General features: G+C 44.2%; 1 protein-coding gene across 5 annotated transcripts; it reads right to left on the bottom strand.

Annotated features, from left to right (window-relative positions):
• Positions 1 to 22: 22 nt before the first annotated feature.
• LOC117895676 (lysosome membrane protein 2) lies at positions 23 to 27,690 on the bottom strand. Of its 5 annotated transcripts, none has more exons than XM_034803500.1 (9): positions 27,681 to 27,690; positions 16,480 to 16,687; positions 9,033 to 9,331; positions 3,371 to 3,462; positions 3,145 to 3,302; positions 1,899 to 2,040; positions 1,121 to 1,834; positions 933 to 1,058; positions 23 to 862 (listed from the first exon to the last, which is right to left on the bottom strand). In XM_034803500.1, exons 3-9 carry the CDS (start codon positions 9,316 to 9,318, stop codon positions 467 to 469), a joined length of 1,914 nt encoding a protein of 637 aa, XP_034659391.1. In that variant the 5' UTR covers positions 9,319 to 9,331; positions 16,480 to 16,687; positions 27,681 to 27,690; the 3' UTR covers positions 23 to 466. The 5 variants fall into 5 exon arrangements, with proteins under 5 accessions (XP_034659391.1, XP_034659390.1, XP_034659392.1 ...); XM_034803499.1 differs by lacking the exon at positions 27,681 to 27,690 and adding an exon at positions 17,527 to 17,652 and having other exon boundaries at positions 16,480 to 17,452; XM_034803501.1 differs by lacking the exon at positions 27,681 to 27,690 and adding an exon at positions 17,527 to 17,652 and having other exon boundaries at positions 9,033 to 9,327; positions 16,480 to 17,452.

Genomic DNA, 27,690 nt, shown 5'->3' with positions numbered 1-27,690 from the left:
CCTTTCAGTTTACAAAAATTCATAATATTATTTATAATTTCGTACGTCCTCAGCCTAAAAATTATTTAACACATACATAAAATAGTTAATTGCTATGACTAAAAGGTAGTTACGGCTAACAAAACTAGAAATGAGCGCTCGCATTTTTCACATTGTAAACTTTTGACTAGTGAATTATTTGTAGCATTTTTTCGGGAACGAAAATGAACACTCACGGAACTCTTCATCTACAGGATGAACGAATGAGTAGAATGTGCAGACGTGAGTCATGGATTGAGGACTATGCGTGTATACAGTGGCAAGAACTTCAAGTATATGCCACAATTTTGGCCAGAACGAAACTAGAGCTAGGATTAAGACTAAGGCACAGACACACACGGATGCAGACACTACAATCACAGATGCACACACACACAGACACTGACACACACTCTGCTTAAATCACTATCGAAATCTCTTTCTCTAACTATGACTGACTGTCCTGGCTGACTGTCGTCCCGCTGCTCTCGAAGCTCCCATCAATAATGGGCTGTGCGTCCTCCCTGTCGTTGTCTCCCATGCAGGCCGCCATGGGTCCGTGCCGCAGCAGCGAGTAACTGTCGCGATGGTGCAGCAACAGTCTGTGCTGCTGGTGGGCAATGAAGCTGCTGCCACGCCGCAGCGAGCGGCGTCCCATCTCGAGAATCTCCAGCGTGGGATCGCGGGCAAACACAAAGTTCTGGTAGGCGCGCACAAAGCTGAAGATTATAGCACAGGCGCCGCCCACTATCATCAGATAAGAGCCAATGGGCACGGCATAGGGGGCTATGACGGTGGCCAGATAGATCCAACGCTTGATGGCCGGCGTCAGCTCAGAGATGCCCTAAGCAATGGAGAGAAAGATAATGGATGAAGAATGTTGTCATTATGGGAGTGTAACGATGATCTCTTACCTCTTCCAGCCACATGACCGGAAACACAAAGTCACGAAAATCACGCACTGGATAGACGTCCTTGGCACGCGTCACCTTCAGATTGAGTTGGATGCGCACCTTGCCCTCCAGCGGTACTCCAAGTTTCTGGGGCAACATTAGAGGAAGAACTTCAGTAGAGGAACATCAGAAGAGAATCATCCACTTACCGGTTGTATTTTGAAGTAGGTTTCATGCTTCTCGCGCTTGGGTTCGAGTCCCTCCACAGAGTCCAGCAGATCCGGATGGGCGTCGTAAAAGTGCGGATTGGATATGTAGACTGGAGCGCCGTACTGGCACGGACTTATGTTCTGCAAACCCCGCACCGGCTCGTACTCGTTCGTGTCGAAGCATCTGTTCTCGGGATTGTGGGCCGAATCGCCGTACGAGTTGTTGGGCAGTCGAAAAAGATCTGCGGCAATGCCATCCTTCTCGAGTGTGTGATCATATTTGAGGGGAATAATGCGGCACAGATCCTTGTCGTAGATGTAGACCATCTCCGACTTGGTGATGTCTCGCGGCGGAAAGAAGGAGCCCTCGGATCCGGCCACGCTCGTGCAGGGCTCCTCGTTCCAGTGCGGCAGATGGTCCATGCCGTTGAGGGAGTCGATGTAGCCGAACTGGTCCATGCCCTCGTAGCCCGTCTTGATGGTGGACACCTCGGTGAGGGTGCCGTTGCGGCCCAGCAGGAGTCCCATCCGCTCCATGGGCCGCATGTGTTTCGGATAGAATCGATGGGCGAGACTCACCAGCGCATCATCGTAGCCAAACACCAACTGATCTGCAGTCACGTTGATAAAGGGCTTGAAGTTGGCTGCTGTGATGACCACGGAAATGGTTTTGGACAGCAAGTAACCCAGTTTCGGGCTGAGGCTGGTCAGGGTCTGTTTGTTAGAGAGAGATTTGGGTTAAAGAAAGATGGAAAGAGGAATAACTTCTTGCACTTACCAGCAATGGTATGTTGGGCGTGACTATGGGCGTGTTCTTATCAATACTCAGTTCAGGAACAAATTGCAGTATCTTCTTATGCTGATATGACACTGTGTAGTTATTCTCGTGAAACTTTACATTCACCTTCTCCATGTCCTCCCTGTAATGGCAAAACAAAAACAATTATTATCATCAGCGAACCAACGATCGTCACGTGCTGCCGGGGCCCGTGCCCGTGCTTCGTGGTCCAAAGTCAGGGCCAAGCAATTGAATGTCAAGTTCAGCTTCGTTCAAGCCCGAGAAAAAGACGTCGAAACGAAGCGAAACAAAAAACGAAGCAAACATAAAAAAAGGTAACAAAAAAGGTAACAACGGATGACAGGCACTTTGAAGCATCTTTTTTGTTAGCTACCGTTTGTCATTTCATTGTGCCCGCCCAGCCGAGGTCCCGCAGCTCCAGTCACAGTCCCATCTCCAGCTTGTCAAACAGATTAATCTTTAAACTGTGGACAACGCGATGATTGATCACTTGCGCGTTGCTCGGACTGCCCCTGCCCAGGTTATCCTTCATTTAAACGGGTTCACGTTCACAACTTATGATTATTACATTTTCACTACGCGATCTAGATGTTGTAATCCTCCATTCAGCGGAAACGGCATGGCATATCTCGCGAGTTAGCCCCCAGGCCTACAGTTTGTTGTGGGCTCATGGTTTAATTGGCCAACTAATTGCATGGTGGTTCATGGCGCATGATCGGACACGATTGGGTGTTAAAATTAGCTAAGATCTCTATTCAATTGTTTGCCTATCGTTGTGGCTTAAATGGAGTTAAAGCTGATACGTTTAAGTTATCCGATCATAGAAAAATTGATTGATTTTGAAGAGTTGTAAGCTGAGAGTGGAGGCATGATTCTGCACATTCATTTTAGAGTTCTTGGTTTATTGCAACTTTTAATGGTTCCTTCTAGAATCTAAGCATTTAATTATGTTTTTGTTTCCAGCTAATTGCCCAACCGTAGGAGTATTGCATTACTTTTTAGCCACTTTTAGCTATTCTAATTACAGTCATTAAGGCATCAACTTCACTTCCCAGCAAACCATGACCAATCGAGCACTTTGCCAAAGCCACCATGAAAATGTTTGTAACTACGAGTACGAGGCATGTATGCCCAAAGCCCAAAAGGCGTAACGAATAGCAAATTCAATTGCAAAGATTTATGGCTTATAAGTTATAGCAGCAGCTGCTGCTGGGTTGGTGCTCACCTGTAGACAAAAGGACCAACTTCTTGGAGCTTGGGCTTCTCGCCGCTGAGGAAACCATCCGGATTGGTCACATTGTAGATGTAGACTTTGGTCAGTCGTATGACGCCGGGTCTCTGCCAATAATGATAGCTCAATGTATCATTCCACAGCCTTAGGTTCTTCAGAAGAAAGAAGTTGTAAAGGTCAAAGGTATTTCTTTTGAAATGTTTTTCTAAGGAAGACTTACCTTTAGTATGAAATAGTCCAACCAGGGTATGGAGGTTAAAAGTATGCCTAAGATTAAGGTAATTATACCAAGTATTATCACAGCTAGTCTATCTGAAAGAAGCAAGATTTAAATATGAATAAGTATATCGAAATTACATTAAGGTTTTTGCTTATTTATAGATATTTCCCCATGCCTGGCCTGCCCTCAAGTTTCACTTGAAATATTATATATATTTTTGATGGGAATTTCATGGATCAATTTAACGGATGTCACACGCAATTTACGGCGGTCAACAGACTCGTCTCTTGTCTGTCATGCTCTTGGCCGACTTATCGCCTGGCCAGGGCACATTCCTGCTGACAGCTGCGCGGGGTGGGGTGTAATTTACGATCCTCTCTTATCACTAATTGAAATTGAATCTGTTTTTCGGCTCATCTCTCGCTGAGACGCAAAAATATGCAATGGCAGTGCATTGCTAATTGGCCTATGCACTTAGCCCCCGGGTTGGATTTGGTTTTGCCACTTGGAGCTTCCTTCCATCACCTTGTTGGCATTTTGTAGCGGTGGGCGTGGCCAGTCGCATATCGAATCCGTTGACGAACACAGCCGATGCTAATGATGACGATTATGATGACTGCTATGATGATGGGCGTACAATGCCAACGGGTTCGGGTTCGGGTACGGGTACGGGTTCGTTCTCCGGCGCGGCATCGGAGCGGCCCAAAACAGTCAACGAACCGAACCAACCGATCGTCAAGCTGATCGAGAAAAACTGTTTTCGACTATAGCCCGAGCCCCGATGCAGGCGGCATCAAAAGTGCAAGGTGAAGCATTTTTGGGGAAAAACATAAATATCAATTTAACATATAATTCATTTTCATTTTTTATGAAATGCAATTTGTTGGCTCGTTCCCTTTGCCTTTGCCTTTCCTTTTCCTTTTTTGTTTCGTTGCGTTGCTTGAACTGCACTGCAGTTCAACGCCGTCAGCGGGTTTCGATAATGTCCGACAAAAAATAAGTCAGTGAAAGAGGGAGCGAGAGAGAGAGAGCTAGAAGAACAGGGAGAGAGATGTGCAGATAGCGGCAGAGGCAGACAGACAGACATCGCAGATTGCGAGTGCCATAAATCAGCTTGAAATTCATTAAACTCACATTGAAAATGGGCGCGATAATTGCTGTCAAAATACCGTCGGATTATACATATATTAAATATACATAAAAACATACAACATGTATTTTTCTGTTTTTGTTTTTATTTTGTGCATTTATTTTGTTTTGCCAGGCAAAGTTCAAGCGGCTTCTTTTTGGTGTTCCACTGACCCTGAGCAGCCCTGACGCTCTGTTCGAGAGAAAGTTACGCAAAAACAAAAGACCCCCAACCAAACCACGATATGTGTAACAGCAACAAAAACCACAAAAAATTGTCATAAAACGACGCACATAACATTTACAGCTGCAAGTCCGGGGGCTCAAGGTCAAGGGAAGACCCTGCCAACAGAAAGAGCTCCCATTCATGTCTCTCTGACTCTTTCGCTTCTTCGCTCTTTCTCTCCTTCGCTCGCTCTCGTTGCGCCAGCCGTTAGCTGTTTTAGCTATCGATAATTGTAGCTAGATGTTACTGCAATCGAACTTTACTTTACGATTGCAACGTATTCGGTGAGGCAGAGGGGCAGAGGGGGACTGGCAGCGATATGGTCACTAAACATTTGGCACACAATTGATACGTCAGCGCCTGCCTCACGGTTGACAATTATGCTGATCTCTGACGAACGCTGTACTTGTGGAGTGGAGTGGATATCCCCACACAGCAGCAATAGCCAAAGCTTCTCGTCTACCTGCTCCATGTGTTTTTGTTTTGTTTTCTCTTTCGCTTTTCTTGTTCGTTTGCTTGCGCTTAAACAGTTACAACAGCAGCAACAGGGAGGGTCGCACTCACAGCAGCAGCGCAGGTAGAGAGGGGCGTAGCGACGGTGTGGGAGTGGGATAGCTGCAGATGAAAGTGAAATAAGCTGCTTGGCTTTGTATTGAATTCTTCCCCCTTTTAGGCGAGCCTCTGGTGCCATCACCACCAACGTCTCTGGTGTCATATCGTCGTTTCTCTTTCAAATTACAGCTGAGCACGCGATATTCATATTTCCGAGCTTCTAGACCACGCACAAGCAACAACAAGCACAGCAAATAGAACAGCAAAAGCAGAAAAAGCAAAACAAAATGTAAGTGCAATGGAATCGCGTAGACTTTGAAGCCGTTTAGTGGGGATTATAAGCTCTGTCTGGAGTGTTGATATTACGAGTGTTTGCTGAAGATTAGCTTCTATTTCTAGCACTGTGGCAAAGATCAAAAACACAAAGCGGGTAGAAAAAAGAGTACAAGAATAGGCGCACATTTGCCAATCACCTGTTAAAATTAACGCTCACAATTACAGGCCACGGAGCTGTTGCAGCTGCTGCGCGGCTCTTGGCCAACAGAAACCGCCACAAAAGCAAAACCAATTCAATAGAGTTTTTTGTATCTAATAGCAGGCGGAACTGTTGTCTCACCGGACAATGGATGCGACAATAGATACAGACCCCCAGCTAAACAGTTGCAACGCCTGGCGATACCTCAGACAATCGAGTGAGCGGAGATTTCGTTTCAGAACGTGCCGCCTTTTGGGGGCAGGCAGCGGTAATGTGAATACCAGATCAGATCTGGTATCTGCCCCTCATCTTTGTTTTATATGGCTTTATAGGCATGTAATCACTTTTGTTTAAGCAAATAATTGCCGTTCCTTACGCTCCGAATTCACTTCCTTGTACGCACTACAATTTGCATCACGTGTTCACATACCACATCTCTCCGCTCGATCTGGAGAGTGGACTGGGCTGGGTGGATGCGATCCCCTAACCAATTAGCTGAAAAACGTAGAGCGGAAACAAAGGGCAATGGGCATGTACTACGAAAGATAAACCGAGAGCCAAAAAACCGGTTGACCCACCCGGGACGTGCCTTCGCGGCAATTTTGCATTTAAGTTATCGCGTTTCGGCCCTTAATTAAAGCGTTTACAACTGATTTTTGCTCTGGATAGGGACCCCAAGAAGAAGGCTCCACAATAAAAGAAGCGCCAGCCGAAGGTTAGCTTTATAGGAAAGTTTTTTTGCCTGGAGATGAAAGGCTGTAAAGTAAAGGAAATCTTGGGGAGAAACCCATAATGGAAAGTGAACAATGGAAATGTTTTCAGGCTACAGATTGAGATTGCGGGAGCGAGACTTTTGATGCAGGAAGTTCTGCTGACTGTGCTGTGGAATGTGGAATAATGTTCTCTATACTCTGATTCAATCTCGGCGCCAACAAAAGTTGCTGAAAAGTTTCGCATTTCGTTGACTTCTTGTTGGTTCACTTCTGTGTGTCAACATCTAACGAATTCCATCACAGAGTAGCCAAAAGCTGAGGCACGATCTAAGCAAGGCCTTAATGCCAGCATCTGGTTATATAATCGCAAAGCACAAACAACACACACACACAAATACACACACAGACATGCAGCCGAACTGCTATTGCTAAAGATCCCAAAGTGGCGCGGCGGGCAACTGCAGTTGGGAACTTCTTCTTCTTGAGGCGGCCCAGCACTTGAGGCAGCCACTGGCGGGCCCCGTTTTCTGTTTGAGCAGGGCCAACATTTGGCTCTACACCCTCCCCTCTGCGGAAGACATAGAATTGGCCAAAAACAGAGGCCTGAATGGCTGCATGTGTTAATTTATGCTCAATCTCCCCGATGTGGGGTCCACATCGGTCCTCGTCCACTCGATTCCGCAGCCAGCCATGTCCATGTCCACTCACTGTCGCTATCGTTGGCCTCTTGAAAGCGAGTACGAGTGCGAGTACTCATACGGCACCCAGACACACTCACACTCTCCACTCATTCACCGTTTTGCAGCTTCAGTTTTGCAGTTTTCTCTCTCTCTCTCTGTTGCTCTCACTATATCTTTGGACACTTGAGGTCTTGTCTATTGATTTGGCAACATTTTCATATTTGCTTTGTGTATTAGTGTCTGTGTTAGTACGAGTATTTGGCAGCTGATACTACTACGACGAATACTCCGACTACTGGTTAATGTTGCTGCTATTTGCTGCTGCTGCTGCCGCCGCCGCTGCATTGGTCAGGCATTAGCCATAGATTTTTCAATTGCCAGTTTTTATTTTCGCCTTTGCCTCACTTCTGTTTTTAATGCTGTTTGCTGCCTTTGGCAATGTTCGCCGTTCATTGCATTAGAATTGCCCAAGCATAGTGGCAAGAAAGCCATTTGCAAAGAGCACACAAAAGAGGGAGGTTGAAGGCGGAAGAACAGGTGACTCAGCCGTGCTAAGAGTCTTCTCTCAATCATCATAAGTGGCCCTAATTAAAAAGTGGTTTCAAAGTCATATTGTGAGTACCCAAATCCTTATCCGATCATCACGTATCACAGCGGCACTTAAGCCCAATAATTGCCAGCTTAGCGGAGAGCAGAGCAGAGGATGCCATGGCATCGAAGCGAAGTGCCAAAGCCAATACCAAGGCATTGGCACACAGCAAACATGGCCATAAAGCCAGTTGTGGCCTGGCCAGCGACTGTCAAGTGCAAAATGCTCTGAAAATATATAATTCTATATAAGCAACAGAACGGCATCGAAATTGAAATCGAATCAACACCAAAGTGAAACCGAAATTCAAACCCAAAAAACCTGTACGAAAAAACTAAGAGAAAAGCAGCCTAAGCCAAGTTCAGAGAGCCAAGAGTATCGCTGAGAGTCTCTCTTGACAAATGTTCTTGGCCCTGGTTACTTGGTTCGCTGCCTGTTTGCACACTTGGCTGCCTTCGCCTCGCGTCTAAGTGTGGCCTGTGTGGCTGTGTGGCGTATACGCAATGTCGGCCATTGCAAAGAACGCAACAGCCGCCTGTCTCTGTATGAGTGCGCACTCGTGTCTGTGTGTTTCCTTGATTTACATCTGTTGGTTAGTTAGTAGCTGAGCTACGAATATTTTGTATTTTGTTTTCGACTTTTCAAATGTTTTCCAAGTCTGCCCGCCGCCTCCTCTCCCCTCAGGTTGATTGCCTTTATATTTCGGTTGCTTTTGGTTGGTTTTTCTGTTAGCCAAAGACTTGTTTTCCATTTTTCGGCTGCAGTTCTCGGATGACCAGTTTGTGTACATATTGTACAGTGCATTGCGGTATTTTTTAAGCTATCTATTTATTTATCTTTTATAAGTTCGAACGACAACTGGTTGGGGGGCTTTGGTGTTTTTTTGTTGGCCAAGTAAACAAGCCACTCACCGAATTTGGCAGTTGATATTGACTTTTAGTTAGTTAATTGCGCTTTTAATAACATTTTTCCTTCATTCCTTTTTATCGTTGACTGGTGCTGGGGGTAGACTTTGTCAACAAGGTGATTTTCCTTCAAAGGAAATGTATGGGAAATATTTCTGATGATTGTGGGAATTTTTTAAATTAATTCTAGCAGGACTGTGAAACGAGAACGAACTTTAAGAGAACTAAAACCCATGGAGAGTTCAAGCTAACTTTCTAGCAGACACTTTTGGTGGAAGATTTAACAGGCAAATAAAATTTCCTTCATGCTGGAGAAGGTCCCCAAGCCTTCGCCATTTCTCTGTTAAAAATATCTGGAAATTGTTTAAATTTCAATTAGTTTGGCTGTACTTACTATTACTAATTTTAACTCCATGAGATATCAGCATGGAGAGGGGCGTGCCTCTGTGTGTTACATGAGGGCGTGACCGCCTCCCCGTGGCAGTGGATGATCCCTGGGATGGCTGTGACTGTTGTTGCAGTGGCTGTTGTTGTTGTTGAAGTTGTGGCTGTTGCAACTGAGACTGTTGCTGCTGCTGCTGTTGTTGTTGACGACGACGACCACGCCCACATGTGGCCCAGTCAAGTAAATGATCTCTAGCAGTGCGTCCATATCTCAGATAATGTTTTTCCAGGCCCATAATTCAAGTCTATCTGGGGATGGAAAGAGAAAGAGAAAGAGAAAGAGAGAGAGAGAGAGAGTTAGAGAGTGAGAAGCAAATGCAAAGCCATAAAAACGGATTGAAATAAAACTGGTTAAAGGGGGATTACGAGTTCAATGCGATAGGTGGAAGTATCTACATATATGTGGAGGGGAACTACAACATATCGCATGTACTTATGAGGAGTAATTATTTTTAATTGGTCTAACCGTGTCGTACAAGTGCTTCCTGGGGTCAGTGTCTGTGGCTGAGCCTGCTAAGTGCGCAAGTCTTTGGTTCTAGAAAGCGGAGGTCGTAGAACCAGCCAAGCCTTGGCATACTCTCCCTCCCAGAGATTTCGGCAAGCGGCTCCGGCACTGCAGAAACCACAACACTTCGTGCCATTAATTAATTTACAACAATAAATATATTTTTTACTAGCCTGAGGCTCTGATTAATGCGCCATCTGGTAGAGGTAAATACTCGTACATTTGTCACTGGCTACGTGCCTCCCCGTGTGCCTCAGGAAATCTTTTTATATGCTAATTGTAAATGCAGCCACTCAATGGAAATAAACTTATTAAACGGTCATCAGTCGATTGTGTGGCTGGGCAATATCGTGAAAATCGACGACAGGTCTCTGATCTCTCGGACAATCCAAAGCGGAATCAAAACACGTGAATGCCTGGCAGACATACAAATCTATCTATCGGGATGTATATGTGCATTTTTATGCATTTTATAGAGCAAAATTCTCAAGGTTATCTGGCAGAGAAATTTCCATTAGGCGGAGGGGACTCCCATTAGACCGGATAAAAAACAGAAATTCAAATGACTGAGGCGACGAACTTTGCCAGCAGCTGGACTTATGCTTGGACTGGACTTTCGTTCGTTTTGGGTTCATTTCGCTTCAGACAGAAAGATTTCCACTTAAAGCCCCGTCTCAGCTGGGGCCAAATTATATTTAAATGACTTTTGACATAACCGAAAAACATTTTTGCTCGCTGCTGTCACATTTGAGCGATTTCTGAATTATGTAAAAAACCAAAAAATAAAGCAAAAAATATACACAAAAATATTTAAACGAAATTAATGACATTTACATTTGTTGTTGTCTTTGTTTTAGTTGATATATTTGGTATATATATTTTTTAATTGCAGCCTGCAGACTCACTTGAGACGAGAAGCGAGACGAGATGCGAGACTCGACTCCACTCCACTCCGTTTTCTGCCTTAATTTGTGGCATTTTGGCAGAGCAAATATGTTGGTTGGTTGGTTGGTTGGTTGGTTGTCGCTTAATGAGCATAAAATAATTAAGGCCGCATTTAATTTGCCAAGATTTGTGTTGCATCAAGGAAGCAATCCTCAAGGATATGTTGGGAAAGAGAAAGGATTGGCAAACAGGAATGAAATGCCCTCCACAGGGGTTCGTTCGCCTCTCGCTAATGACTTCTTTCGGAACGGAAGTTCCTCTTTGATTTAGTTATCATCTCAGCGGCCACACCCCCTCACCAATTAGGCACTCACACACTCAAACACACACACACATAAGCATACAATTTTCTCACAATTTACGCCTCATCAGCGGGCCAACGACCAGCGCCAATCCATTAAGAAGTTGCAGTAGAAAAAAAAACAGCAAAGTGGGGGAACAAAACGGCAGAGCGAGCACAAAAAAATAAAAGTGAAACACGTTTTTACGACTTTTGTGCTTATTGGCCACGGCTTGGTCACCTGGACAGCGGCGGCTGGGAAGTCTGTGGCTGTGGCTGTGGCGTGGCCTGGTCGCTGGCTTCTTTGGCACATTATGTAATACAAATGAGACACCAACTGAGACAGGCACAGGCACAGGCTCTGGCTCTGGCTGGCTCTCGGCTGAGTTAGAAATCATTAAAAAATAGCACTGGCTGGCATTTGCGTAAAGAAATTTCAAAATGCCGAATGCGAAATTTGATTGACCTAAATAAAGTTTTATAACCGCACACATCCAGAGCTGTGTCTATATGTGGCCAGGCAACTGGATGTGTGTTGCAATTGCCACATGCCACACGCTTCTCCGCTGGCCGCACTGTCCGAAGCTTTCTAACAGCTGACGACGATATCCAACCCGATTTCAGCTACAGTTCCAGCCACAGTTCCAGCTCCAGCTCCAGGTCTCAGTCTCACTTTCGATTGCAGTTGCAGCAGAGACAGAAGTAGGTTGGCTGGCCAGCAGGCCACTAAGCCACTGAGCCACTGAACCACTAAGCCACCAGATTTCAGCCACTTTGTCTGGCTGCGGCGTTCGTTGGCATTTGCCTCAGAGTCGCCTCTCCCGCTTGCACCTGCAGCAGCTGTGGCACCCGTGGCAGGTTCCAGTATGAGTCAAGAGCTGCACCTTTTATGGTGCCTCCGAAAGGGTATTATTGCCATGAAGTAGGATATCCACTTGGGAAAAACCCAGCTTAAGCTTTCGAGTGGCGAAAAGATTGGTCCACAATAGATTGGCGCTCAGTGGGCAGCTTTTTGTTGCTGTGTGTGAAATTCATAGCGTGACAGTGAGATGCCGCGATGACAAACAACTTTTATATTGCACTTTAATTGAATGATTGGATCTGTTGGTTCACCTATTATTGATGGTTATTATATTGAATGGGTTTTGGTGTGTGTTGGATATAGTTTTCGTTGATGTGTTTATTCATAATGGATTGGTTTGGTTTCTGCTTAAATAGATGATGCTCTTCAGCTCCATTCTCAAGTGTATTTCGAGTTCGCTGCTCAGTCCCCTGCGGCTGTTGTAGCTTGCTTTTCTGGCCAAACAGTAGCAGCCGTCATACATCTCTCTCCCCATCTCCCCCTCCATCTGGTCTTTCCTTATGTCTCTCGATTTGTCTGTCCGACTGCCTTGCAGCCTCTGCACTTGTTTGTTTTGGCTGCCAGTGGCTGTTGCTGCCGCTTTTTACAATTTCACACAACTTCAGTTTCAGGTTGCATTTTGTGTTGGTGGCTGACTGGCTGGCTGGCTGGACATTTAAGTGGTTTTTTTTTCGCAGTAGTGCGAAGGTCACGCGCCACTCTTCTCTTTCTCGCATTTATAATGCAACAGGCTCTGCCCCCAACTCCTACACTGCATCCTCAGCTGCTCCAACTTATATCCAGTTTTGAGTGTGTGCTTTCGTCTCGCTTTTTATGCATTTTTAATAAATTTTTCGCTTAATTTTCGGCACTCGCAAAGCTTTATCATTTTCGTATGATTATTTTTTGTCGGGGCTTTAAATATTTTACATATAAATAAAATATCAATTTTTTAGCATCATCAGCTGCAACGCTTCCTTTTTTTCGGGTTTGTGTTGGCTCTGATTACATGGTGCGGGATGGCGATGGCGATGGCTGGCAGCGTGTGGAAAGGGACGTGGCACTTGAATGGCTTCATAAGCCATGGCCAAAAGAGTTGCGCCCACAGAGGGCATGGACATGGGCTTGGCATTTCATAATTGGCATCGTTGGGAACGCGTTGATTGGCAAATTGTATGAAATTATTGAAACCCTTTTTGTGTGGCGGGGGGAAGAATTCGATTTCATATTCGAAAAGTTCGTTCATCTTTCGGCAGCTTGACATTGAGATTTACCCACCAGCTTTACGGAAGTTCCCAATCGAACCAGCCAGAAGCAGCAATTCCTCTCATTTAGCTCTAATTGTAGGGCATTCATTCGGCACTGCCCAGTCTGGAAGCTTTCCGCTCTTTGCCACGCTTGGTGGCGCCGCCACACTTTCCTTCAGAGGCGCTCCTCGCTTGCTCCTCTTGTGCCAGCGTTTTGTTCAGCTCAATTAAGGCTCAGACGCATTGAAAGCAGTGGAGATAGATGGCTAGACACCCGTATAAATATGTAGATATATGTATAGTACGTATGCAGTAGGTGGCTCTGGCAGCCAGCCAGGCCAAGCGCAACAAATCGTTCTCTAAATGCTACAAAAACAACTACAGGCATAGCAACCAGCAGCAGCGATGCAAACAATTTAAATGGCATTAAGTAATTCAACATTAACATTCATGTTATGATTACTGTTGTCTAGAGAAATGGAAAACATAAACAAAAACAGAAACAGAAAGTGATGCAATTTGCGAGCAAAGAAGAGCAAAGCCTCAAGACAGAAGACTTGGGCAACGAACTTGACATTTGTTTGGGGGCTCAGAATGCGCATTACTTAAGGGCAGATGCACTCACTCTGAGATGAAGCTATTCAAATCTCTCTCCCTCTTTAATGAAGCTATCTTCTCCTGTGGGTTGCCTTTGCTGCTCTGTTTCAAGCTTGATTAATGCGCCCCCGAGCATTTGACACGCGCTCAAGTGGAGTTTAAGTCAACAACAAATTTTTAACAACAATGTTGTTAACGTCATAGAGGCTCAGTTGAAGTCTCAGTCTCAGTCTCAGCAGCAGTCTCAGTCTCAGTATCTCTCCCAGCCCCCAGACTTGAGCCGTGTACAATCGCTGAAGCGTGGCCGGCTGCTCCATCAACTACAAAATTATTGGCAAACATTTTCCAATAGCCAGAGTTAGTAGCAGCAGCAGCTGCGTCGAATGTTGTAATTTATATACTCTCACTATCTCTCTTTCTCTGCCTGTCTGTCTGTGTATACATATATAAATATAAATAAATTCATTTTTGGGCCATAGTTTATGAACCATTTTCGCATTCGCGAAATGCTCCAATTACGCCCGAGAATTTCCCACTCTCCCCGGGCATGAGCACAGCCACAGCCACTCGTAAACCCTTTTTCGGGGCAGGCACTCACTTCACCATGAATGCCATGAATCAATTTGGCTCATTTCGCGTGTATTCGCCAGTTGAGAAGGGTCTGATCTGGTTGTCAGAGAAATGAGGCTGGCAAGGTCGTACGACTACACGCATATCTGTGTGTATCTGTTGAGGTGTGTCTGTGTGTGTGTGTGTGTGTGTGTGCTTGCCGGCAACATCAATCCTGACCTAAGTCACTCGCGAGACTTCGATTGAAGTGACTTGGAGTTGGTTTCGCTTGTCTACCCTCCGGCTGCTGGGGCTCGCCGATTGATGGATCTTTTTCGCTCTCCCATTAAAGCCGGCAAACGGCAATTTGCCAATTTTACGGCCTTATCAGTGTGGCTCCAATCGATTTATTATTAAAGAGCATGCCTCGCTCATTATGTAAACGTAACTCCGAGACACCTTCATGGGTGCATGGCTGGATGGTGGATTGTTTGTTCGGGGCATTAGCAAGTGTGCCCTGCCCCAGGGCTCTATCCACCGCTCAAACTCAAATGATTCACGCCAAAAAAGCTTGTGTCAATATTTCAATTTAACGGTTAAGAAAACACCAAAAGTAACGCAATAAAAATTACAGCAAAAACTCCACACACAAACAAAGCGATCACTTTGTTGCCTTTTGTGTGACGTCTATTGCTCTTAAAGAGCTATTTCTGTATCCCCCTCTGGGCCACGCGGCTGTTGCGGTTAATTAAGACAACTTCTGTGTCCAGGCCCAGCCAATTGGTGGGCGGATGGATGGCAGATTGCAGCTCTGGGATGGTGGGATGGCTGGGATGCCTGCCTGTCTGTGGCTAAGTGACTAAAGGTGTAGACGGCGTTGGAAATTTCACTAAAATTGGTGTCTGCGGTTCGCTTGAAAGTGAAACTGATTGGGGTTAAACGAGAAGGTGGCGTGATTGCCGACGGTTTAACATGGGAAAGGGGAACGAAGCTTAAAGATAGTAATGCCAAAATGTGTTTTGTAATGGAAGATTAGATGGAAGATTAGCCAACTCATTCGCATCTTATTTTCCCTACAAAATAAACACATCTTAAGGCAGAATTTTCACACCATTTCATTTCAGCAGAATGTGCTTTTCCTTTCCTTTCGGAGTATTCAGCTGTTTGCCCTCTGAGGTCATAAACCATTTCGCAAGATTCAGTTAAGAGCCCATAGTCTTTGGGCACTGGACCAATTGGTCAATAATCAATTGTGATATTTAGCAGACACACAACAAAGATCCACATTCGTGTGGCTCTAATTGAGCACCACCGAAATGCAAAAATGGCTCAGCAAACGGAAATCCACTCGGCCACCTTTCGGTTTCTGTTTCTGTTTTAGTTTTGGTTTCTGTTTTTGTGTTTTTGTTTCTGTTTGAATTTCACCTTAACATTGACCTGAACTCTACCTTCAAGTGGGTCAAAACCTGATCAGAGCTGGGGAAATGGCAACGTTATGTGGTCTTCGGTACGTGTCTGCGGCTGCATACTTGCGAAATCCCACCGAAAAACACATTCCGAAAAAAAATAACACTGATCAACAGACTCCGCATATGCATTTGGCCAAGAGACCAAACTAAAACCAAAACACAAAACCCAAAACTGAGGAATGACCGCTCATAACCACATTGCCGCGATTTTGCATAGCTTGCAAAATGTTTCAACTTAATTGCAGACTCCGAAAAACAACCCAACAAAACCCAAGAAACTATTTTTAAATAAAACCAAATCAAGTCAAGAGAAGATTTTGGCTAAGGGATTTCCACAGCCAGTCATTTGGCGAAGGGTTTTTCTAAGCCAAAACCTTGACTCTGGGTTACAGGGCTCAAATTTATGTTTCCAGACACTTCCGAAATGAACTCTAAGTGAGATCTCAAAGGCGCTGCAGCGCACTGATAAGGCCTGTCTATTGATAATTTGATTTAATTGGGATTATTTTGACAGCTCCGTTAATATTTTGTAATCCAATTAAAAACACAAAATGCACATTGAACGGCTCTCGGGCACTTGGGCACTCGTCGAGACTGGGTTTATTTAAGGGCACGACGTGGATTCGATTGATAAGCAAATATTTGATTGAAAAGCAAAAACAATTTTGTAATTGTTGATAGATTTGAGCAGCATTTTTGAATTGCAAATTTAATGTAAACATAAATGAATTGCAAAAACAAAAACGGTCCGAAGATATTATTTAATAAATAAATCACGTATTAAATTAGTATTATTTTACGCAAATCTATTTCGGGAAGCCCTTAGGCAGCAATTAATAATTACCAATAGACAATATAATTGATATTTATTTATGAATTAATTAATTCACATTGCACCCACGCCCACATTTGACAGGGAACATGGAAAATAATCACTCAAACGCCCCCGTCGACTGGCACTTACATTTGAGAATTCTTGGCAACTGCACAGCTAATCCAAAGTCGGGAAAGGTTGAGGAAGTCTAATCGGAGTTCGTATTTGGATGGTGTTTTCCACTAATCAGATCAGCCTATCAGCATATTCACTCACTTCACGAATTGATTTGAAGCCAATTGTTGTAATTTGTGTGTGTTAAACGAAACTTTGGTTTAGTCACACATATTATCCTGCACTTTTTGGGGAGTCTGGTTTAGTGGCTCTGCGGGGAGAGGTGTGGACTGAGTGGCTTGTGACGATCGCGCACGCTCCCGAGCATGTGTCGTTTTAGAGTTGACGCGTCGGAATGAAAAACTCGCATGAATGGACCGTCGTCTGGGCAAGACGTTTTTGTTCGAAACCCCAAGACTTATAGCGGCGACGTCGTATGGCAGCAGCGGCGGCAACAGCAGCAAATCGGCAGCAAGTCGGCAGCGATCGGCGACGCCGACTAAGTACGAGGCAGCGCTTAAGCCGAGCTCTGATTCGTATTAGTGTAGCTGCGCCTGTGGCTGTGCATCGGTGAGTGTCTGTGTGTGCCTGCTGCAATCCTCGCTGCTAGTTTAGATTCAACAAAAATTTGGCAATTGCCTGAGAGCGAGAGAGACGCGTGCGCAACTGCCGTCGCTGCGCCGTCGCAGTTCTCGCACCCTCTGAGGTGGATTTTCGGCCTGTGGTGAGTTTTCCTTGCATGTAAACAGCCTGAAGAGGGGGAACTTTTTGTTGGAGTTTCTGCTGAGTCAGCAGTACTACACGATTTGCGTTGTTGTTTCTTGTCCGTCTGTTTCTCTGTCTGTTCCTTGGGTTCTCTGGTAATATATAAACTTGTCGGCATTTTATAGCTTCCTTAGTATTTCGGAAATTTTGGGGTTTTTTTGAGCACCATGCGAGGCGACGGAGTGGAAAAAGATTCCCTCTTACCCAGGATGTGCAAGGCGGCAAGGTCCCCAAGGCTGGCTGCCTGTTAAAGAGTAAAAATGGATTATCAATTACACCGAAATTAACCCCAAATCATATGGCTTGAAGGGCACTCACTTGTGAAAACTTCCAAGCCACTAAAACTCAAGTGCCCCGCTCCTCTCCCTCAATGGCAGTGGAAAATTGTGCGGGCAGCGAGCGCAATCGTTTTTATGGTTTCTACTTAACCGTTCAGATCAAAAGCCTGACTGGGTTTGCTCGATTGCAGCAACCGTTCCAAACGATTTATAAACTATTTGTAGAACTACGCACTGCACTGTCAGCTATTGATCTCTAACCTGGCGAACCTGTATGCAGATGACCGACTGGTTTTATGGCCAAGAACTTGGCAATAAATTTAATTTTAATTGATCAATTAGGCACCCAGTGAAGGACATCCAGAAGCCATCCAGACCAGAAGTGAACTTCGTCTTAGATCATAACTTTCCTATGCAAAATATATCAATAACAAAAATGCAGTGGCGGGTAATTAGCATGCGGAATGCCTCTTAAAACTGCAAGCGAAACGATCTTTAGGCCTTACAATGTACAGTGCACAAGTACTTACTGTAATGATATGCTCTGGGAGAAGCTTTAACTTCAGCGACACAGCTCCGCCGGTGATTGATGACACCTTTTGCTTACTTAAGATTTCAGCACATTAAACAGCATGACCATTGAGTGGCCCGGGCAAAGCGGAAGTGCGTCTTTTGTGGCAGTTGCCGCCAATGCGGACAATTAGCCGGAAAGGAAACTGATCTCCACCGGGAGGAGGAGGCGCGTTCAATGCAAAAGGTTCAATGCAGTGGCTGGAAGTTCACTTGGAGTGCTGAGCAAACTCACTCGCTGCAATTTGTCGCAGTTAATGGCTGACACAGTTATTGTGTCGATTGTGGCCGAGCCAAGGATGCCGCTGCACTTATGAATATGGCCAAAAGACCTTAATCTAATAAGCCAAAGCTCCATCCACGCTCCAATGAAGGTTGCAGTTGACAAGAACGACTTAATTGCAATTGTGAAATTGTACAGTCCGCGACAGACCACACCAGTCCAAACCAGACGACACATGTTTTCGGACAAGTTGCGGCCGTTTCGGGGCAAACAAAAATTTTAATTTATATTGTTTATAATTATAATTGCCAGCATTTTGCGGAAAAGGCCACGCTGAACATTAAAAGTATTCAAACTGCCACCGCACAGTAGCGCCGCTCCACTTGAATGGCAGCAGCAGCGTTGGGCATTTTGGGCATTTTGAATGACTTCAGGTCGTCAGAGACACTTACAAGACACGGGTAACGCACCACAAGTTCAAGTCCGAGACGGAGTCAGAGTTTAAATGGGTGATTAGTTAACGGCACGTTCGATTTAACTGCTCGGAGATGATTATCTCAAGTGCATGATCATGTTTGGTACTTGAGCTTCAAACCCTAAACGAAGGAGAGGGAATATGTTCGAGTTGATTTAACCAAAGTGTGAAATGTTCAGGGTAGAAATTTGTATTGGGTGATATCTTTAGATATATTTAAACAGTTAGGATTTAAAGTTGGATGTTCAATAGATTTTGCAATACGTAAATTTGCCAAAGGTAAACCAAAGTGTGAAAAGTTTGAGGGGAACATAAATATATTTGCGTAGAAATGTCTGATCTGTGGGAACTGCAAAGAGAAATCTTTCAATAAATGCAAACTGTTGACACTTCAACATTTTAATTACAAAAGGTATACAACAATATTTCCACAGCAATCATCTGCATTCAATCAATCAATATTGTCAATCTGAGGGGTTGCATAATGTGAATACCTAGAACCTGCCGAACCCTTTTCCATTGTTATTTTTCTCACATTCGTAACTGTGTTCAGATTTGTTTGGCCAACACTTGACTTGAACAGGAACTAAAGCCTTGATGCAGTGTCGCTGAAATTGCTTAAACTCTGAACCCGAGATGCTGTTTTTGTTGCTCATTGTGTGTCGATGACATGGAACCTCAAAAGGGTGTGACCAGAACGAGCAAAACAACAACAACACGGCACGGCACAGAGCACAGCACAGAGCACATCATCCTTCACATTGAGAGTTGATTCACCTGAACGTAAAACAGGTCTCGAGTGTCGTCGATGTCAAATCTCTAGGTTGGCTCTCTCCCCCAACCATCATCATCAACATCCAGCGGGCTCTACAGATCGACGAGATCAAACGGCGTCTCATTGCCAAAATCGGAAATCAGACAGCGCCTCAGCACGGGCCAGACCCATGAAACATGACCTAGCTGGCGTTCCTCGTGCTCTTCCCTCGTAACTTCAAAACGAAATTATTGCCAAAAATATTGTTTGACGCGAAGTGCAGAAATATTATACATTAAACATTAATTCAATTACTCACAGCCCATGCTGGTGGGCGCTTACAAAACACCTGGCCAGACCAGCTCCAAGGGCCATAATTCACAGACGACTGGCCTAGAAGCCAGCCCCTTCCACTGCCCTTTGCTGTCTTCTCGAGGAGTTGGGCCAACGAGTACGAGTACGAATATTTCCCAACTTTATGTACTTGTTTTTCTTTCAATCACCGCTTGAAGGACAGCAGAAGCCCTGTAGGGTTCTGCGCAATCGTTGCTAATGCCAGGCAGACAAATCTTTTGCTTTTGGCCAAGAAAATCAAATGAAAACTTTTGGTCTTTGCTGTTAAAGGCGTTGAAATGGAAATAATTACCCGCAGAGGCGGTTTTGATGGCTTAATTTGTGGGCAGTTGTTAAACTTATTTTTGAAAATTTTCCATTGGCATTTTGATGTATGTACATAAATAAATTACAATTAATTTGAATATATTTTGAAAAGTTTACCCACAGAAATATTAACAGTGGCTTTGCCCTCGGCGTGTTATGCTTTAACATGGCGCTGTTAGCTACATAATGAGACGCTGTTAATGGCAGGCCGCAACTGTTGCCTACTTTTAGGGCGACCCCAATTAACTGAAAGATTTGAGAGAAATTACAGATTCAAGTGCGATCGATTGATCCAGAATGAAATTCAAGCATACAACCCCATTGATTGTTTACGTCAATACAGCCTGAAACGAGTTTGAACCGCCTCTAGATTACCGCTGGAGGCGTGATCTGTCAGATATCACCGTTGCCTTTGCAAAACGTAAACAAAACTTTTCCATGATTTGCTCGACTTTGATAACTGTTCTCATTAATTATTAACAAGATTTCCATTGCAATTATCGAAGGCACTCATGAATATGTGGACGCCCCCACAACAACACAATACGATCTGTAATGACGATTTATGGAGTAACTTTACAGCCAATACCGCCAGCGGCTTAAATCCTCTTTATAGTACCGGGAACTGTTTAAACTTTACGACATCAGACAGTGCATTAAAATAGTAGGCAGACGGCAAACATTGAACCTCAACTCCAGATCTAGGGGTTGCCTGAACTCTTTCTGTCTGGTGGGATGGGTTGGGAATGTTTCAACAAAGCTCGTTATATTTATTGCACTTTTTGCTGCACTCAATCAGTCAGCCAATCTGTCAGTCAGCCAATTAGTCAATCACACAATCGGACAATCAGTTGTCATTCAATTTGATCGATATCTTTATGCACTTCACTCACCCATGGCAGGTTCCCTCGTCTGGCGTTGATTAACTCTCTCATGGATGGATGTCAGCCATTCGTCTGTGATTTAATTATGTTTCCATTGTAATTTAATCATTATGCAATAGTTTCTTATGCTCTTTTTTGTAGCTGCACTCTGCACTGCACTCAATTAATTATATTTATATTTATGCATATTTTATTTATACAGAAATCTGTCCACACGCAAAGCTTCGACCCCGACTGTGCCGCACGACTCGCACTCGCATGTGGAGAGAGAGACTGCGGCGGCGGCCCTTGGTTTTGCTCAATTTTCAGATTTCTTGTCGCCAGAACATCATGTAGCTGTGGCAGGAGGGGAGTGAGGCCGATTGGGGCTTGGAAATAGAGCAGGGAAGGTGGGTTTTAGAAGGTTGTTTTACTGGCAATAACATAAACAATTATACGTACGTTTGTCGGTCCATTTATTGGTGGAATTATGTTGATCTGAGTGTCCGAACATGATGCCAAATAAATCCGCTCCTCATCCATTTTTGGTCACACATTTTCGTATGTTTTTGGGCCCCGCTTTAACCGCTGCTGCGCTCCTGTCTCTTGAGCACACTTAATAAGCCTTAATTGAACTGTGCGGCTGACCTGGTGGCATATGCGTGTACTGGCACTCGTACCAGATACATATGTACATATTTATGCTCAAATGTTTGCTGCCAGAGTTCGCCACTCGCTGCTCTTTTCAATTGCTTGCCCGGCGAAAAGAAATGATAGTTTTGCTTAAGACTCTTGTGATATCATTTGAATGGCATGCGAACCTACCTCAACCAACCCATCAGCAATGCAAACAAAGAGTTTAGTTCTCTAATTAGGGAAACTTCAACCCTTCGCGCACAGCCACGGCAAATGTCAATCAACTGGCGAGGAGCAAACAAAACCACAAAAATATATTTAAGCATAAATGTAGTTTGCATAAATGTAAATATAAGTAATACAATCATTTTGAGCCGACACGACACTCACTTTTTATGCCTTTACCCTCTCTGCAAACAGTGGATGGGCATAAAAAATGGATTCGGAAAATGAAATTAAATTGTGCAATCAAAAATTGTGATGAGCGAGCAAAAACCAAAGCCTGGCAAATGCAGAAATTCTTTGACGTTTGCCTTGTTGCTGTTGCTGTTGCTGCTGCTGGCTCTGCCGCGTTGTGGGCCTGGTCAGAAACAGATGCCAAGTGTCCATCAGAAATGCAGCCAATGGATTTGCTAAAAAGTGACAGGTGCTGGCCGCTGCTGGAGCACAAAGTAAGGGGCACGAATCACGCCGCACCGCACCGCACCTCACACCGCTCTGGATTAATTAAAAATGTTGCGCCTCCGGCCGCAGGCTTTCACTCAACTGGCATCCACGGTATTGGCAGCAAAGTTAATTGAAATGGCTTCTGCTCTACGGCTGAATGTTGATGTTTTTTTGCTGTTTTTTCTATTCCAATTAGAAATGATAATTTAATTCATATTTTCACTGAGCGCTCTTCATTGCACAATTCTCATTTCATAAATAATCATTTCATATTTCCCTAAGCACGTGACCAAAACTAATTTTATTTTCATTATCCAATTGCGTTTCCCCCGGGGCTAATCCCCCATGCCCTGCCCTACATATCTGGCGATCTAGATGCGCATCCATATATGACAATGGCACCCTTTAGCTAATTTAGAGCTGCGTGTCTAAATGGGTCCGGCAGCATCCCTTTTGTTACTCTGGTGGTGGTGCTGTCGAGTCGACCTTTGCATACATTTCTGGGCATCGCATCTGTTGCCTAACTAGGCGTTACATTGCTGCCACTCCAAGGACGGGTGGGGGGTTGCGGCGTCAGCTGGCAAAAGTCTCTAATTAGCGCTGACAACTTGTTATGGAATCAGGCACAATATGAAGGTGGATCAGGCACAATATGTGTGAGTGGATGTTGCCGAAATAAGATCAATCCATCAATGGAAAGGAAATCAAATTAAATGCTATGGTTATGGGTGATTGAGCAGGTTATGGGAAGAGATTAACTTGATTAAAGTGAAAGAGTCAAGTAGGAGAAGGGACAGGATATTGAGAGTAGAGTTTAGAAAGAGATTTCAAGAGCAAAGGGGCTCGCAAATGATCAATCAAAGAGGTAAAGTATGACAAGAAAAAGGTCAATTAGGGAGGCAATAATATACAGTAAAATCAACCTTCAGACTCTTAACTTTATAGTGATAATAAAATTAATCATAAGTAATTATTTAGAACTCCTTTCGATCTATCATTTGAGTGCCTCCCCAAAGTTATCAAAAGATTTCTTCAACTCTTTTCTTCTACTTCCCATAAATATCCACCGAAATTTGTTTGACTAATTACACTCAACTTTGCCATTATAGTGTAAAAACTAGAAGGCAAAACAGTGACAACTATTGAGGACAACACACTCATACACTTCGTAGACTCGTAAATTGCAATGTTACTTACGCCTGGCTGGACTCGAATCGAGGGAATTGTCCGCAGAGAGTCACATAAGTCAGCGAAGTACAAGGAAACATGGAAATTAATTAAAAATTGTGCTGTGCGTCTTGTGAGTCAAGTAGTCCTTCTTTCACACGTTGCCTTGTCTCTTGCCTCTTCTTTCCTTACCTTCCCTCCCTGGCCGCAGCGGCAAGTGATGGTCCTTTTTTTTCTCCACATTTTATTTCAATCTCTGGCAGCAGCAACCCTTCGTGTTTGGCCTGCTTTTGGGTCTCCTCTGCTGCTGCTTCTGCCTCTGTTATAATTGTTTCGAGCTGTCAAATATTGTTGTATTTCAGGGCTACTTCCCCTGCTCACTCCCCTTCGGCGCCTGCTTCTTGCGGACCTCTGCAATTTCGTGTAATTTTATTAATCACAACAACACATTTGTTGTCTGCACGCCCCTTTTGCCTGCACCCATCCCCGTCGATTCCTTACTCCTTTAACCACCTCCTGCTCCTGCTCCTGCTCCTGCCTGTTTGTGGGTCTGTCATTTAGTTTTGACTAATTATGCAATTTGTATGCAATAAAAAATATTAATTGCCTTCGCCTCTGCTGCTCCTTCTTTTGTTTGAATTTTATGCAACTCTCAGAGCTGCTTTTTTTGCTCTGTTTTCAGTTAAAGCTTTTGTTTATTTATTTGTTGCTGTTGCAAGGTTATGCAGAGAGTGGAGCAGGGAGTTGGAGAGGGAAATGCTTGGGTTTGGGGGCAGGGCTGGGCAAATTTTCCAGTTGGCTTAATCGGCGCCCTCATGCGTACATCAAAAATCAACGAAGTTCAGCTGCAAAACAGGAGCAACAAAAAATTGCAAAAAATAATATTGCAAAAATATAAACCCACCAAGAGGAGGGGGGATTGGGAGTTGGTAAACCAACCATAGGTCATGAACTGCACGGAGGAAAGAGTCCTTTAAAAGAGAGAGCATGTTGGAGAGAGTTTAATGTTAAATTATTTATCAAAAGAGTTTAAATCTGGGCAGATAAAGGGGCTGAAAGGAGATATGGAATATAGAATTAGAAGAAGGAGAAACTAGAGCAAGTGGAGAGGCATAAGGAGAGAGATTGATGGTCGAAGAATGAACACAAAGAGAGAGAAATAGAATAGAATAAAGAACTGACAGCCAAAGAGCAGAGGGACGGAGACTCAGTTCATGCAAAGTGATGGATAACTTCTGTTCCCATGTTTTAATCGCTACACAGCACGTTTCCCGCTTTCCATATTTTACCTTTTACATTTAAATATTAACTACAATTCATTATGCAGCTAACAAACAGATCCACTTAACAGCCACTCAGCTGAACAATACTCTCCTCTCCACTTTACACCAACCAACCAAGCAACCCAACCGCATTGTCCAAAAACAAATAAATATATATGGATTGTATTGTGTGGCATAAACGAGCCACCGCAAAAGCCGCAACTACCGAACCACCCAAGCCACACACACACACACAAACACACACATACGCAGAGCATAAAACAACAACAAAAAGGCAACCATTAAATGTGTAAATTTCATAAATTAACCAATAAAGTTGGCAATTATTTCCATGCGAGGCATTGATGGGTCAGTAAATAAAAGGTGTGCGTGTGTGCCTGTGTGTGTGTGCAATCAAATTAAGTGAAATAAAGTAATAAAATAAAGCAGAACGAATAATAATATTTTCATAAACTGTTTTTCGGTCACTCGGCAACTCCATCTGCAGCAAATAAAAACTTTATGCAGAAAAAAATGGAAATAAAAAAGCGAAGAAAAACTTGGCGCCCAAAAATCGCTTCATTCTAATTACTTCCTCGCGACTCGCTGAAGGACTTCCGGCAGCAGGACACGTCCGCCGGTCCAAGTTCAAGTTGAAGTTCTGGCCAGCCAAGAGATTTGCCTCGAAGAGAGTAGAGGGAGGGAGAAGGGAGAAGGGAGTCTGGCTGCACTGGCTGGGCGCATAAAACAATCGTTTTGTAATAAAGATGAAAATTTTATTAAAAGATGTCGGAAACAGATGTCGCCGCACACCACGCCCAGCGCGAAACGAGAACGAGCGCCGATCCCTCAGCCAGCACACAGCACCCAGCACCCACCCATCCTGGGCAGCAAAAGCCAAGCAGAAAGCCAAGCCGAAAGCCAGAGCCAAAGCCAAAGCCAAAGCGACAACACACACTTTATAATCTTTTATCGCATTTTTTCTACTTGGCTGACACAAAGAGCGTATTTATGCGACTGTTAACGTTATGAAAAGCCCATAATTTGCCAGCCACCCCAGACACACACACAGACACACACACTGGGGGGATTCCCTTGCCCTTCTCCCCTTCCTAGTTCCCGTGCGGAATATAATAAAAATAATAAACGTTGTCCTGAAAATCGATAGCAAACAGAATTCGCATTCATTTCAATGGCAAGGAATGGAGTGGCCTGCAGCAGCAGCAGCAGGAGCAGGGGTACAGGGGATGCGGTGTGCGGGGTGCGGGGTACGGGCTACGGGTAGTCCAACTGGAGGACATGGCCATGGCAGCAGCTGATATCGACAGTTAAGTTGGTCGGAATGCTTTTTTCTATATCGCCGTCCTTCGAGCCACCATCGAGTGTCGTGTATAAATGTTTGCGCTTTATTATATTGCCCAACCACGCCCCCCACTGCCACTCAACCGAGCAAGCACTCCCACCACCCAACCCCACACCCACACACAGCCAACGTGCAGCATCTTGTGACATTTTACCTTTTTCTCTCTGGCAGGGCGGGGGAGCAGCAGTCGATACACGATAATGATATCCATATAATGATGCGGCTGTCAATGCCATTCGATTCCATTCGCGCATTCGCATTGCCATTCCCACTCGAAGCCATGAAGTTGTTTATTCTCCAAACTGGAGTGGCATGTGGCAGCATTCGAGTTACGACACACACACACACACACACACGGACAGAAAAAGTCTTTGAATTTACCTGCCCCAAAAATGGATGGCCAAGGAAGTGACTCAAAGTGAAACTTGCAAAAGAGTTTTGAGCTTTCGATGTGGCAGCATGGGAATGATGTGGCATGCTGCAATTCTGGGATTTGGTATTTGCAAGAGAAGTCTGCTGTTGAAGAGTCAAGATAGAGCCAAAGAAAGAAAGAAGTTGGAAGAAAAATAAAGAAGAAAGAGAGAAATCTGTTGCTGAAGAGTCAAACGAAAGGGAAATTAAATGGAGATCTTCTGAGCTTCAAGATTGAACATGAAACAGGAAATAGATATGCCGATATATCAAGATAGATGCCAGAAATATCTGCTGCTGAAGAGTGTCAGTTCAGAATTGAAGAAATGGGTGAGAGGTTTGCCTGAAAGATGAAAGAAAGTCAAATTCATTTTTTGATCTTTCCACAATGCCAAAACACCAAAAGCCTCGCCTTGCTGCAGAATACAAAAGTCCAAAATTAACATTTTCTGCACAATGCCAAAAGCCAAAAGCCTCCCACAAATATCCCAATAATCCCCGACAAAAGCCAGCCCTTGGGCGGCCACAACAGCGGCATTATTTAATAATTTACATATTTCCAATTCGGCAAACAAATTACAGACAAAACAACAAACAAAAAACAAACTCAAACTCCATAAAATAGCATACAAAAATCTGAATCTGAATAAAAATGAAAAATAAACTCAACTCAAGTCAACACTCTGAAAAACAATTAAAAGTTTGTCTTTAACACTTGGCCCCCCCGGTCCACCCTGGAGCAGGAGGAATGAAGGGGATTTTCCATGGGGAGGGGTAGGATGTATAACAAAAGCCTGTTTTGGTGATGTGACCCCTTTCATTTGTCAAAAAGCAGCGCCATGACAATGCCAGATAGAACACAAATACGAAATGCGAAAAGCGAACAGGAAGCGGAAACGGAACCGAATCAGAACAGAAGGAAAAGCTCCACCAGCTACTGCTGCTCCTGCTGCACATTCAACCCACTTATCAAATAATTGTCCTCATATTATGGCAACTACAAAGAATGAAGCAATCATAGCGTAAGAGTCGGAGATACACAGAACCCCCAGAGAGCAGGAGAGAGGGAGAGACCCAAGCCCAAATTGTGGAAAATGGAAAATATTCGGCTTAAATAAAAATGTAAGGACTCTTCAGCGCACACACACAGACAC

The sequence above is a fragment of the Drosophila subobscura genome, chromosome J (genome assembly GCF_008121235.1).
Source record: "Drosophila subobscura isolate 14011-0131.10 chromosome J, UCBerk_Dsub_1.0, whole genome shotgun sequence".
In the NCBI taxonomy this organism is placed as follows: domain Eukaryota; kingdom Metazoa; phylum Arthropoda; class Insecta; order Diptera; family Drosophilidae; genus Drosophila; species Drosophila subobscura.
The sequence above is the reverse complement of the archived record's forward strand: the minus strand, read 5'-3'. Positions and strand labels throughout refer to the sequence as shown.

Bases quoted from the DNA above. Each gene is read 5' to 3' on its own strand.
- LOC117895676 (XM_034803500.1), bottom strand. From the start codon at position 9,318: ATGGGCCTGGAAAAACATTATCTGAGATATGGACGCACTGCTAGAGAT. The intron at 3,463-9,032 runs GTAAGTACAGCC...TGCTTCTTTCAG, and splicing joins TGGAGTTAAAATTAGTAATA to ATAGACTAGCTGTGATAATA. The intron at 863-932 runs GTAAGAGATCAT...TCCATTGCTTAG, and splicing joins CGGTCATGTGGCTGGAAGAG to GGCATCTCTGAGCTGACGCC.